The sequence below is a fragment of the Drosophila arizonae genome, chromosome 4 (genome assembly GCF_054131065.1).
Source record: "Drosophila arizonae isolate 15081-1271.41 chromosome 4, UAZ_ARI_1.0, whole genome shotgun sequence".
In the NCBI taxonomy this organism is placed as follows: Eukaryota; Metazoa; Arthropoda; class Insecta; order Diptera; family Drosophilidae; genus Drosophila; species Drosophila arizonae.
The window spans coordinates 24,986,049-24,999,500 of record NC_142924.1 but is presented as its reverse complement, the minus strand read 5'-3'; the positions used below and the strand labels follow the sequence as shown (position 1 = coordinate 24,999,500).

General features: G+C 42.1%; 1 protein-coding gene across 1 annotated transcript in view; it reads right to left on the bottom strand.

Moving 5' to 3' along the window:
* LOC108614622 (uncharacterized) overlaps positions 1–13,452 on the bottom strand; it is a 63,735-nt gene that overhangs the window by 33,778 nt on the left and 16,505 nt on the right. Inside the window, exon 2 of the mRNA XM_018008825.2 lies at positions 9,658–9,730. Within this exon, the coding sequence (XP_017864314.2) occupies positions 9,658–9,673 (16 nt within the window). The 5' untranslated portion in view covers positions 9,674–9,730. The remainder of the gene's footprint in view (positions 1–9,657; positions 9,731–13,452) is intronic.

Sequence of the window (13,452 nt, the reverse complement as noted above, 5' to 3'; positions counted from 1 at the left end):
GCGCCCTCAAACGGAAGTTAATGAGCGCCGGAGTGGGACAGTGGGACTGTGGAACAGTGGGACAGCGAGACAGTGGGACAGAAAGAAGGAAATCCAAAAATTCAATCCCCAGGACGCGGGCGAAATCACTTCATTAATGCGTCATTTGTAAGGGAGCATGGCCGAGTCTATAGTCGCTACATGGCCAGGACGTGGCCATATGCGAGCGAATATGGCCGCGAGGCAAGTGCTCCTGCTCCGGCTCCTGCTCCTGCCTGAAACGGAAGTTGTCTCCGCGCCGAGCACGAAAGTTTGCGCGAAACTTGCCACCAGGCTGGAACAACGTGTGACAGTTGCCTGGGAAAGTTGATTATTTTTTACACGCAGGGCTTTCTGGGCCGCGCAGGAGTCGGCGGGGCCGGCAGCCAGCTTCTAGTACACTGAATAATGACTTTTACTGTTGCGACGCATCCTCGTAGTCAGCAATGCCTTCGGGCCAAGTTTACGAGCTTTTTTTATCAGACCTCCGGCCCACTCCCCGTCCGCGCCTCCCCTAAAGAATGGCTGACAGACTTTGTACTCAACGCTGGGCCAGAGTTATGCAGGCTCATTAAGTTGTTATACAGTTTAGAGAGAAAATTGTCAGCTTGCTTAATTTGGTGGAGCAGAGAAACAAGGGTGCGGGAGGCGGGTGCCGGGTGGTGGGAAGTGGAAGACGAGGGCCGGGAAAACCGGGACCGGAGCACAGGCGCATAAACAAAAGATTTCCGTGGCTGGCCCTCAGCTTTTGTGTCCATGTCGCAAGCTCATGGAAATTGTTTAATGAAATGAATTTTAAGAGAAATTTATTATGCGCCCGAAACGAAACGAAATGAAAAGTGAAGTCCCCCAATTTATTTTACAATCTATGGCTGGGCGAAAGTCCGGATGTATATTTCAAGTATAATTAAACCTAGGCCTTTCCATTCAACCGCTCCCGGCACACTAGTGTAGTCCAATAGCACGTCCAATTAGACTTGGGGTTGGAAGTTTTCGGATTTAAATGCAACAAGCTGCAGCTAGCCTATGCCGCAGCGTGCTTTCATCTATCAGAGGCGATGCGTATCCTTGATATCCCCGCCTTTCACTCTGAGCTGCATGACCACATCAACTTTTCTCTTCCACAATTTCACCTTCAATTAAACTTGAGTTAATTGACAGCGATGGAGCCAAATCCTGCACAAAGCACTGAGCCACCGCGGCAGCACCACCACCACCCAGGTGCACAAGCACAAACACACACGCACACAAACACACACGCACACATTAGGAGCTCTCGCCCGAGATAAATGGCGATGCCTTAAACTGATTGTGGGGATTAAATTGCCATATTGGCGAAATTGGCAGCGACGGTGTCAAAGTGGAGACAGCAAGGGCTGCGCCGACTCCCGAACTCCAAACTCCAGAAGGGGAGCCAGAGTATCGAAAACTTATTTTTGATAAGCGCAATTATAATTGGATTTGGGAGAAGTTGCTCCAGAGGCAGGTAGCTTATTAGATGGCAGCAGAGCTCGAGCCAGCCCAATGATTAATCTACCTCTGGAGTATTTAAAAAGAAAGATGCGCCTTGAGGGCAGGGCAAGGGCAAGGGCAGCGGCAGGGGCGGAGGCAAGGCGAGCAAGCCAATGGCAAAATTGGAAATTGTTGTGTTTGGCTGCGATAAAGACGTGTTTCGCCTCGCTCACCCCCTGCGCATTTTTGTAAATGTTTGCTGTCAAGATAAGCACCACACAGCATGTGGTTTTATTTGCTCTGACTCGACTACCCGACAGACCCGACAGACGCGAGTGGGCTTCGAGAACGAGCGCGTCCCAGGACTTAACAAAGACAAATGAAGCTGTTACCGATTGACAGAGTCCGTAGTCTCTGATCTTATCGGCTGTCGGTCCGATTTCCGTTGCAATGCAACAGCTTTGATGTGCAGTTGACTGCTCGCTTGGCTGACGGCCATTAATTGGGCTTAATTATTGGGCAGTCAAAGCGCCACCACCCCCACCCACCCTGTAGAGCCTCAAAATGTGTTGAGATTGTACTTTCATTGTTGCAGCACCTGCGAATCTTTCAGTTGTTTACTCCCTGCTATCTGCCATATCTCCTTCTGATCCTTTCCCTCCCCCGCTTTCCACTTCCACCTCCACCTCCCCTCACCTGCTGCGAGCTGTGTCAATAGCTCATTAAAAGTCCAAAAGTCCACTGGACCACATAACCCAAATGAAAGGCATTTACTTGGGCCCATAATTAAGCGCAGACAATGTGGCCCGCCCCATCAGGACACACGCTCCCCGGCTTGTCAATATTCCGGCTTGGCAACAATTTATAAATTCAAATGGGGTTTGCTCGCCCCGCCCCCGTTTTTGCCGCCAAGTCGAGGCATAAATTCGAAATTGTATGCCACCCGGCCGCCTGGCCGCCGGCGCTAGAAATCTCACCAAATAATTGACTATTTTGGCTCGCGTTCTCCCACATGTGCGACGCGCCCAAGGAACTGCTTTAAGTTCTCTGATTGCGTGTTTATTTTCCGAAAATTGAAAAACAACATTCCAAAAAGCGGGCAATTTTTGTTAAGCTATTTTTGTACAGCCATTTTCCCAACATAACAATTAAACCGTTTCCCAGAACTTTCGGGGGACTTGATTGCCCTCCATCTTTCTGTTGCCACCGGCCCCTTTTCAACAGGCTGTGACTTTCCACGCCTTTTGTTGCGCATGCAAATTAATGATGGCAATGATTTGTGGGCAGTCCTCGGGCGCCTCGAAAGTGAGGGCTTATTTATTTTCCTACTCGCAATTTGATTGTTCCTAAGTTTTAATTGTGCTTGTCATTGGCTGGGGGAGTGATAGGGCTGGCGATCAATTACGTCTATATAAAGCACAAGGCAAAAGCTATTCCTATCTATCATAGAGAAAAACTATGCGAGGGGCAAGTGTGTGCAGAGCGACAGGTCTTTAACTCTGACTTATGACTCGAATCGGCCGAGAGTATGTAAGTTGACATGGAAATAACATCTGTAAATATTTAGCGAGTTTTCCACTATAAAAGAAAGTTGAGCTTTACCTAAATACATAAGATTCTTATATATAAAGGCAGGGACAGAACGAGAGAGTGTGTATGTGTATATAAATAGTGTAGTATACAAATTAGGTTTAGGCATTGCATTGTACATGAGGCATTCACGGCGGAGCTAAGAATAAAAGTGATTAAGCTGCGATCCTTATGGCAGGTTAGTCCACGTATAAGTAGATGATCATATTTGGAATGTGTCCGTGCTCAGAAATGTATGTACGTATACGTAGTTTACACTACTATGTGTCGAGCATATGACGCTTTTACACATGGAATACTCTCTATTGCGTCGGCTGCTATTATTGTATTAAACATACTAAAACAATTTAGGTATTTAGCTTCAAATAGCTCTAACATCCACTTTGAACTTTTGCTTAAGCGATATGTTCAACGCTTTGCTGGAAAGTTTCCGAAACGTATTTAATTAATTTAACAAAGCCTATCAAAGTATTCTAATGGATTGGTACTTGAGAAATAGAACTAACAAATCATACTTGAAAATTTCTTATAACTTAAACTTTTACAAGTCACGTCTCGGACTGCTACAAATCAATATTTAGCTCTTACAGCCTTGATTCAATAATATAGAACAGCAATAGTTACTAAGAGTCACACACCACTCTTCGAAGCTGAAACCAGAAAACTTCCTGTAGAAAACTTGCTTCAAGTCTGTTTGACTTTTAGCTTTTATTTAGCTTTTATTTAGCAACAGAATCTGCTCTGATAAGGCATATTTGGTTTTTAGGCTTTACTCATATAAGTTATTACTCAATTGAAATATAATTTATAAATCTGTTAAATACAGCGATTTTTCAATCCACAACTTCAGTTGACTAGATCGTAAGTCATTTTGATCTAATCATTTAATTTAATTTTTTTAAATGAATCTTTACTGTTTAAATTTGGATTTCATTTCGACCAGATAGTTTGAAACATCCTAAATGACTAAAATTTACAATGATATGAAAGTAACTTCCTTGAGAACAAGATTAATGCAAGTAACCGGTATGCTTATATCTTCAATTATAGTTTATACGATTCAGAGACATATTCATTTAAAATAAGCCGTACCTCTGTTGACAAAGCCCTTTAAGAAGAACAGTTTTAGGCTTTAGCTTGCAGTCCCATATGTACCTTTAAGTGTCGAATTTTCCGTTAATAAGTATCAATTCCAAAGGTTATATTCTTCATTTTCTTGAAATGTGTATTCCTCCGTTTAACTTAAGAGTATTATACTTTATCTATAAATGCGCCGCATCGTTTACATCAGCGTGTGTACTTTAACATGGGAGGACCTTATAAATCACGAGGTCAGCCCTTAAATTTTTACTAATTGCCAGCAAAGTTTGGCCCGCCCATCAATCCAGTGAGGGCTACATCAAAGTTGCACACTGCGCTTTTATGCAGATAAATTGTCGGATATTTTCAGGCCACTTCTCTCCTCGCTTCTGCTGCTGCTACTCCTGCTCCTGCTCCTGCTCCTGCTGCTGCTGGCTGTTGCCGTTCCGTTTCGTTTGGCTGGCTTTGCAGACGCCGCCGCGTCAGTTGCTTGGGCAGGCCGAGGCAAGGACGTAGAATGAATCCCAACGGAACTAGCCGGAGTGTCGGGGCTGCTCGGCTGATTGTTTCACAAAAGTTTTGCTGGAACCGCCCAACTAACTATTGTTGTTGTGATTTTGCAAATTAATTTGCTTATAATTTTTACGCTTAGTTAAACACAATTTTGAGTGATTTTCACACAGAAAATGCTCGTTGCTAAAAAGTTTCGCCTCCACCAGCAGAAGGCAGTGCACAGTGGAACCGAGTGATTGAAATTACACAATGAAAACGAATAACTGGCAAACTTGATGTGTGAACACATTGTCAGAATTTGTAAATTTACTACAAATCTATTTGGCCGTTCTCGTTAAAGACCGTTCTCTACTCTCATGCATTTCATATATCTAAAATCTATTGTGCAACAGCTTCGCTTAAAGCCCCCTCGCTTAAAGCGAACAACTGCGCTAAAATGATTCCGCTCAGAGTCCCCAGTGGCGGCTCCATTGCCTTCGTTAGCTCCAACTGGCGATGGCCAAACAGTGGAAAAAAATAAAAAATATTTAAATATATATGTATGTGTGTATATGTATGCTTTTAAATGTTATTTGCATCATTCTGACGTTTGTTGGCGCCCCCCTTCAACGTTCAACGTTTTTGAAGCCTATCGGCGTGTTTCATATTTTTATAAATTGCTATAAATTGAGATATTAATACGATAGCCGACAGAAGTCACAGCCGATGGGACGTGTTGTTGTTGTTGCTGTTGTTGTTGCTGTTGTTGGCCGGTTCGTTGATTTCAACATGTGGCAAAAAGTGTCGAGACATTAAAAAATGTTGCGCAAGTGTTGCGCAAACATAATGTGCAGTTATTTGTATAAAATGCGACAAGCGACAACTTTTTCGGAGCAACATTTGGCCCGAGCCGGTGCCCTGACAATGAAGTTGTTGTTGTTGTTGTAGTTGTTGTTGCTAACGAGTGAGTCGGACTTTAAGCTGAAATTTAAACACCGACTGCACCGACTACGGCAGTCAATGTCCTGCTGCAGGACCTCAGCCTCAGCCAGCTTAAATATTCCGTACACACACCCAAACCCAAACACACACACACACACTCACACTCACACACACGCACAGACATTTTGTCAGTTGCTTCAATTGGACTGATTTAATTGAATCACTGTGCTCCTCCATCGACTCTACTGTGCTCTGCCCCCTCTGCCTCTACCGAGCATGTCTACCACTTCTGTCTTCGGTCTTTCAATTTACTACGCAGCCTGTTGTTGTTGTTGCTGCTGTTGTTGTTGCTGCTGTTGCTGCAGAGTGTCTGTAGTTTTGGGTCTACGTTTTCGCACACGTTTGCGTGCTATGCATGGCATAAAAATTTGACACAAAAGCCGTTGCATACAATTGGGCACACACACACACACTCACACGCACTCGTCTGTGTGTGTGTGTGTGTGTGTGTGGGTGTGTGGATGCAGCTGCCGCGGCCCATGGCATTTGTTTGAGTGTGGCCAGACAAGGCATAGGGCTACCAACAGGCGACGTGTTGAGGTCGTTGTCACACACTGATTTTGTATGCAGCAGAAACAACCATTTTAATACATGCTCTTTATACCCTATGCCCATTTGAAATGGGTAAAAAAGAGCATTGCTTGAGTTGTAAATGTGTATGTAACAAGAGATTGTAGAGGGGAGTAGCTGTGCCTACATAGCACAGTTAGCTATGTAATATTCAATTGGCTCAACTTCATCTGAGGAACTTGAAATAGTAGTATTAAATTTTAAGTACTATTAAATATTTAATAATCGGGCAGAGCTGCAAACAGGGTATCTGAAAGTTTTAAATCAAACCATACCAAATCGAAAAGAAAAAATTTAATATCAGTTTATATTTTATAGCCATAATGAAAAATGATGGCAGAAAAAGTAGTAGACCCCATTAGTCTATTAAGACAAACGCATATTTTTGGCCCTTAATAAACTCGCAAATATATTTTTTGTAAGCGACAATTTACGCAATTAGGTTTATATATGTTCACAGAGTTGATTTCCGATATTCACTCTTGATTTGCTTTAAGCTGCTCCTTTGCAAGTATCCAAACTTAAATAATATAGCGAAGATCGCAATGCCCAGGGAAAAGTACATGCTAAAGAGGCTTTAGAGCTAGAGCTAGACTTGAGCGTTTCCAAATCTTGACTTATCCGAAAATAATGGTTTATATTCAATTTATCAAAAAAAAAAAAAAAAAAAAAAAAAAATAAATAAATAAATAAATAAATAATAATAATAATAATAATAATAATTAAAAACATCTAAGCATCATAAAATAAAATATTCATTAAAATATAAGTATATAAATTCTTATACAAATATTTACAAATTTTGTATTCATTTAATATAAATGTATTAAATATAATCTTAATAAAATTAATTAATCAATTATTACATAATTATTTATACAAACAATTAAATATTAATTTAATACAATACATACTCGCACGTCCCAATTTTAAATTATTTTTATATTTTAATGTTTGGTTGTAATACTTTTAATTTATAAGTGACTTCTAATTAATTTTAAAACGAATATAAAATAATATTTTCTTTATTTGTATTAAATAAATAGTCAAATTCTTATCTAACTCGAATTGATGGCATAACAAACATAATCCTCTCCTTGACTACCTGCAAATTAATCACCTTAAGCGCACATCACTGTTTCTCGGATTCCAACAGCCTTTGGGACCTATAATCGAATTATCGAATTCCCTAGCCAAGCATTTATGCTCGTTTATGGAATATCTGTGCTAATGCCTCACATGTAAAACTCCTTGGCAACGGCTTACGGCTTACGCACCCATTTTATTCATTCGGATACTTGCAATATTTAATAAGAATGTCTCAATTGGTTAGGGAAACAGACTCACACACACACACACACAGACAGGCTATGCCTATGTGCTCCTAAATTCAGGCAATCACAATTTATATTTTCTTTTGCAGCAAAAACTCTGCAGTTCCTCCCGCCCCTGGTCCACACGTGCGTTGCCCTCTCGACACGAACTACATAAATAAGCGAACAACAAAAGATGCTCGAGGGGGCCCCTCACAACCGACGCGGGGCGGTACGGAACGGTACGGAAGGGAATGGAGGCGCAGAAACTTTTCCAATTTTCCCCTTTTTATCGTAAATTACGCACAATTCAATATTTGGCCTTTTTACTGTCGCTGGTTTTGTGTCCCCGTTGCCCTTTTTCTGCTTGACTAGCTCCCAAGTGCGGCTGGGGCGGCTGATAGTGCTGCGGGAGTGAGGTATTTGTGTGCAATTTCTTTTCTTGTTTTTGCCATTTTGATATTTTTTGTGTGTCTCTCTATCGTAAATAAGAAATCTCATACGTGCGTCTTCTGCCTAGACCTTTCACATATCAGTCCACTCCCACTCCCACTTCCACTTCCACTCTACCCCGCCATCCCTTCACATTATGAATGGGTAAGTAAAAGTTAGTTTTACTTTTGTTTCTCTAATCGAAATTGGCCAATGCGCCCACTAACTGTAATGATTGTTTTTCTATGCGTCTTAATTTATATTTAGGCATTATTTAGAGTGGAATTCGACTCGAAGGAGGCTTTCACAACTTATTGCATTGTCCTGGGCTGGCAATTGAGTAGCCCAATCTGTAGCCCGATTAAAGTAAATGCTAATGTAAGTAACATCGATTTTTTGTTATTACCCTAATCTAATTCTAGCTCAATTATTATCATCTATAATCCACAGTACATACTCAGTGATCGATAGACAACTGTTCCACAACATGCTGATTAACGATTCTTACTTTCTTTGTTTATTATCGATCAATCTGTTTATATTCAATCAGGTCATATATAATACACAGTATACACTCCGTAATTTATAATCGAATTCTTTTTTGCTTATTTTTTTTCTTCCCCACTATTTTATGTCAAGTCAAAGAATATCGTCGGCTAACACCTCGTATACTTATTAATTCCAGCTTCAGCTTTAATTGCTAAACCTCTCGCAATGGTGGCCATAAAAATCGCCTTGACTGCAGCAGCTGCAGCTGGCGATGCCATTAAAGCGCATTGTCGTTGCTGTAGGCAGTTCACGGGGGACGTCGCCACTCCCCCGCCACGCCCTCGCACACTGCATGGCCATAAAAACATTTATGTAATTGCTGTTATCGACAAGCGCCCACCCAAATGGCCACGTTGTTCCGGCTGTAAACGGCTGTAAACGGGCCTTTAATACACTTTTGATTGGATTGTCGCACAAGTTAATTGAACGCCGCGGCGCAGCGAAAGCCGCGCTGTAAGCCACTGGGTCCGCCATTTTGGATTCGTGTGACGGCAGTTATATTCGAAACTAGTTGGCAGCAGCCTAAAGCCCTAACAAGCGCTGCCAGCTCAATGGAGCGCATCGACGAATCGCAGATTCATGCAAGCTCATTAGGCCAAAGTTCATATGAGGCAAGAGAATGCCCCAAACAGCGATTGCTCCGCTGTCAATCGGTCCATTACTGTGTAGTACTCTATAAGCCCGGAGTCCACTCCGAACGGCCCCATCGACAGATATCGAAGCCGACAACGGTGCAAGTCGTGCTACATCGTGTCTGCTGGCAAGTCTTGCCTGAATGCTTCATCGCATTTTTATCTTTTGTTGGCTAATGCGCTAGCAAATTGTTCGAGAATGACCCGCGTAAATTTCATTTCTACTTGATTTACTGTAAATTGTATTGCAGACAACACACAGCGCACAGAAAGAAAAGGAAAACGTAGTCGAAAACGAAAACGAAAGATAAACCGAGCATGCCATATAAATGGATAGCAAATGTGGCAGACTTTTATAAATTGTTTGGGGCAAACTAATTTTTGATTCGCTATGCATTCGATGTTTGCTTCGATGGGCTTTGCCAAATGGCAGTTGATTTGTATGATTCGGCATTCGAGCAGCCCAGAGCCCCTCCCCCTATTATTGTAGATGTCATATGCAGAAAGGTTGATCATTTGCTACTTACCCTTCTGATAGCTCATGATTTCAAGGCTGTTCTGTGCGCATAAAGAGAAGCTGAGTTCCGCTTAAGCCAAGCTCTGCAAAGATAAATTGAAAGCACATATTGTATAATTTAACTGTATTAACAGATATTAATCTATGGTGTATCTTAATGGTATTGCGACTCTTTTGCTACTTCCGCAAAAACTCCTCTGCATTCACGTATTTATCTTTCAGCCGTAGCCAAAGCGAGGCCCGCATCAAGTTGCAAGTGAGCGAAGGACTGAGCTGCGTCGTGTAAACAAATTCAAGTTTTACCGGCGTTAGCTTTCTTAATTACAGCATGCAACATTTTCATTAAATTGAGGCAAGCCCTGAACATGAGGTCAAGTAGTTTTGAAGAGAGCTCATATAGTGTGATTTTGTTGGTAATTCTAGATAATTGTGTTTGTAGAAAACAATATGTGAAATACTAAATATTATTGATATACGTAAAAGTGAATGAAATTTTGATTAGATTTATAATTTAAGTCAAACGCAAAAAATACAAGCGAATTCAAGATAGAAATTTATACTAAGAAATATTTACTGGAGTGAAAAAAGTATAGCAATAATTTAAGTAATAAAATATGAAAAATATGTTGTTGACAAATGAGCCCCACCTTCAAAAGTCATGTCTCGATGGTGCAGTGCTTATATAGGTCTAAATCTCAAAATCTACCAGAATATTTTGACCTCTCCTTTGTCTGCGAAGTACACTCTAAAACAGGGTATAAAAACTTCTGGGCTGCGCAAAAGAAGCAAAGGAAGCAAAGGTTAGGTGACAGGATACTGGCGTGTAAATATATGCTAGACTTATGGTAAGGACGGCTCATGCCTTAAAATATATTGAACAAATCCATAATATTTGCGATAAAACAGGCTCCTCATAGCTCGGTGTTCATTCAACTTATAACATATGTATAGAGAGTGGCGCTCATGGTGCTACCAGATTAGAGTGTAGTTAATTAAAAGTTAAAGGCCCTTCCATTGGTAACTTAAGGCCTATAATATATTGTATATAAATATATATATAAATACTAAATACATGCAAAAGGACTATGGCTTCAATCAAACTTGTATGCAGACGCCTTTAGTCATTCCCGAATATTAAGGACATTAAGTTGGTAGCTAATGACTCCGCAGTAGTTGGCCAACTTCATAGCTCGCAAGCAAAGGCAACAGGGCCAGAGAGTTTGAGCCTCGTTTTCACGCAGAAGCTGGCAGAATTTGAGATCCCAAATGCTCAGAGTTTATAAAATTAACGTTGTCATGGCATTCAAGCAGCCAGCGTTGCCATTTCCCTCGCCCACTTGCCCCACTTTCCCCACCTGCCGCCCCTTTGTCACCACTTGTCATGCTCCAAAACATCCTTTGAGCTCTCGCTGCGCATTTGTATGCGTTTTGCCTGATTTATGTGTAAGTATGCCAATATGTGTGTGTGTGTGCGTGTATCTGCGTGTGTCTGTGTGTGTGTTTACGTCTCTGTCGTGTTGGCATTTGTCGTTACAAACTTAATTAATGTTATGCTGCCACCGCCACAGAGCTGCCCTTGTCCTCCAGGCTCTTGACTTTTGTCGAGCGCCGCAAAAACTGCAGCCGGTTGACACTGCGCCACTGTCAGTTTCAGCTGACGTTTGGTGTTTCCCACCCGCACCCCCCGCCCACCCGCACTCGTTCCGGTCCGACGTTTTGCATGTGATTAGGCGAAGTCTGTGTTGGAGTTTCACAGTCCTGCTGCCTCTCTTCCTCTTTCTCTCTCTCTCTCTCTGTCTGCGTGGGCGTGAGTGCTGCAAAAATGATGCTCAGCTTTTGGAAAATTGTGTGTGTTTCTGTTGACATTTGGCAAAATCGCATTGGCAGCATTATCCTTATTGGCATAATCAGCGTTTGGCTTTGAGTTTGTTTGCTCTAAGGTTTTGGCTGCTTATTTGCTTAGCCGCTGGGTGCTGGCTGCTGGCTGCTGCTGGCTCAGCTCGGTGATTAGCGCTTCGATCCCGCCGGCTCAAGTTAGGGACAAGTGTTGGCCCAACTCCATATTAAATTGTCTGTGAGCTGTGCGCTGTTTAAATTTGCACAAATACGTGCTGCATTTTTCTATTCCTGGACGGGTCGAGAGCTATCGCATTTGTGGTATAGTTGGTGGCGGGGCGAAAGGGATCCAGACAAATGCCGACTTTACTTTGTGCAGCAGCGCGTGAATCGGGGGTGGGGCGAGGCAGAGGCACACAAATGCAACGTCTGAGCAGAAGGCCCACAAACACAAAAAAGAAGCGAACCTGAGCTGCAGGAACACTTTATTTGTTTATAGCGCAAATGGCGGCACAAAAAGTGCAACACAGCTGCCGGCTAAAAGGCAGCGCAGCCAGCGGAGGCAGCGAGTGCAGCCAAAGAGCAAGCGCCTCCTGCCAGGACTCTTGTGTGTAGCGCGCATTGTCAATACTCCTGCATGGAAAGGGGGCGTGCGAAGGCTTGCCAGGGCAGCCAACGCAGCTTATGTGATGTGATTTGTAAAGGTGTGTGTTGGGGGGTGTGCGAGTGTGAGTGTGCACACATGTAAGCATGGTCTATTGTCTGTCTGTCATGTGTTCTGCTCGTGCAGTCGTAATCAGTTTGCCCTGCCGTAAATTGTGTGAAAAGTGAAAAGGATTTGTTGCGCTTTGTCCTGCCCAGAAGTAAAACGGCATGTGATAATGCTGAGAATCATTTCTATATAACATCTGATATTATATGCGATTCCAAGAACCGTCACAAGCTTTGTCGTCTTAATGAGATTCCGAGTTCCATTAAAAACGGATGATACAAAATTTTTAAATTTGTCTTCATAATTTAGAATTAATAAGTATAAGATAAGCTCTGGCGATCTGGAGTTACCATATAATCAATAGATGTATTGTATGTATATCAAATTGTTGGCATCTGTCGCATTTAAGATACTTTAACGAATCATAAATGTGTCCAAATTATAATGAGCTATCAGCTTATAATGCAAAAGGTTAATGATAATTTTAGATCCTATCAACAGTTTTATGAATGTCGAATATGAATAGAGGATTACTTAAGAGATGTAACAACAACTTACACAGCTTTATATCTCCATAAATCCATAATAAATATGTACTATGTAGATGCTGCCTCTATACCTTCTGATAGAAAATCAGCTCTCAATTCAAATATTTATCAGCAGAGAATGTTTCAATTCCTATCAATGTGAAAGCCTCTTGTTTGTTGCACTTGAAATTGAAATACACACTTTCTATATTCCACACCCACACACACACACGCATTATGTGCCCTTTCAGCATCTTTCCCTTCGACTGGCCCCGACTCCTGCGCAGCATCTGAGCAGCGGCCACATCGGCAACATAATTTAAATGCCAACTTTAAAATGTTTACCAAACGCTTCATCCTAGTTGTAACGTAAATTTACGGGCCAGCAGCTAAACAAACACGGAAACACACTTTCACACACACACGCATACACTCACACACACACACACTCACTGCCAGCTACTGTGCATGTATGTGTGGCTGTGGTTCGTCTGTGCTTTCTATTTGCGCTTAATCCATGGACAGCCGCGCTAAAAAGCATGCTGCACTCTTCTTCTTCTTTCTTTTTTTGCTTGCATCTCCAGGCGCGAATATCTATGGAACGAAAAAAAGATTCTGTCCAGGCGACTTGCTCATTACGGTGGCAATTTTTTCTGTTTTCGCGGCAGTTCGGAGCGCCTCATTATGTTGGATTTTAATTAAAATTAATTACATTAAGTGCAGCAGGCAA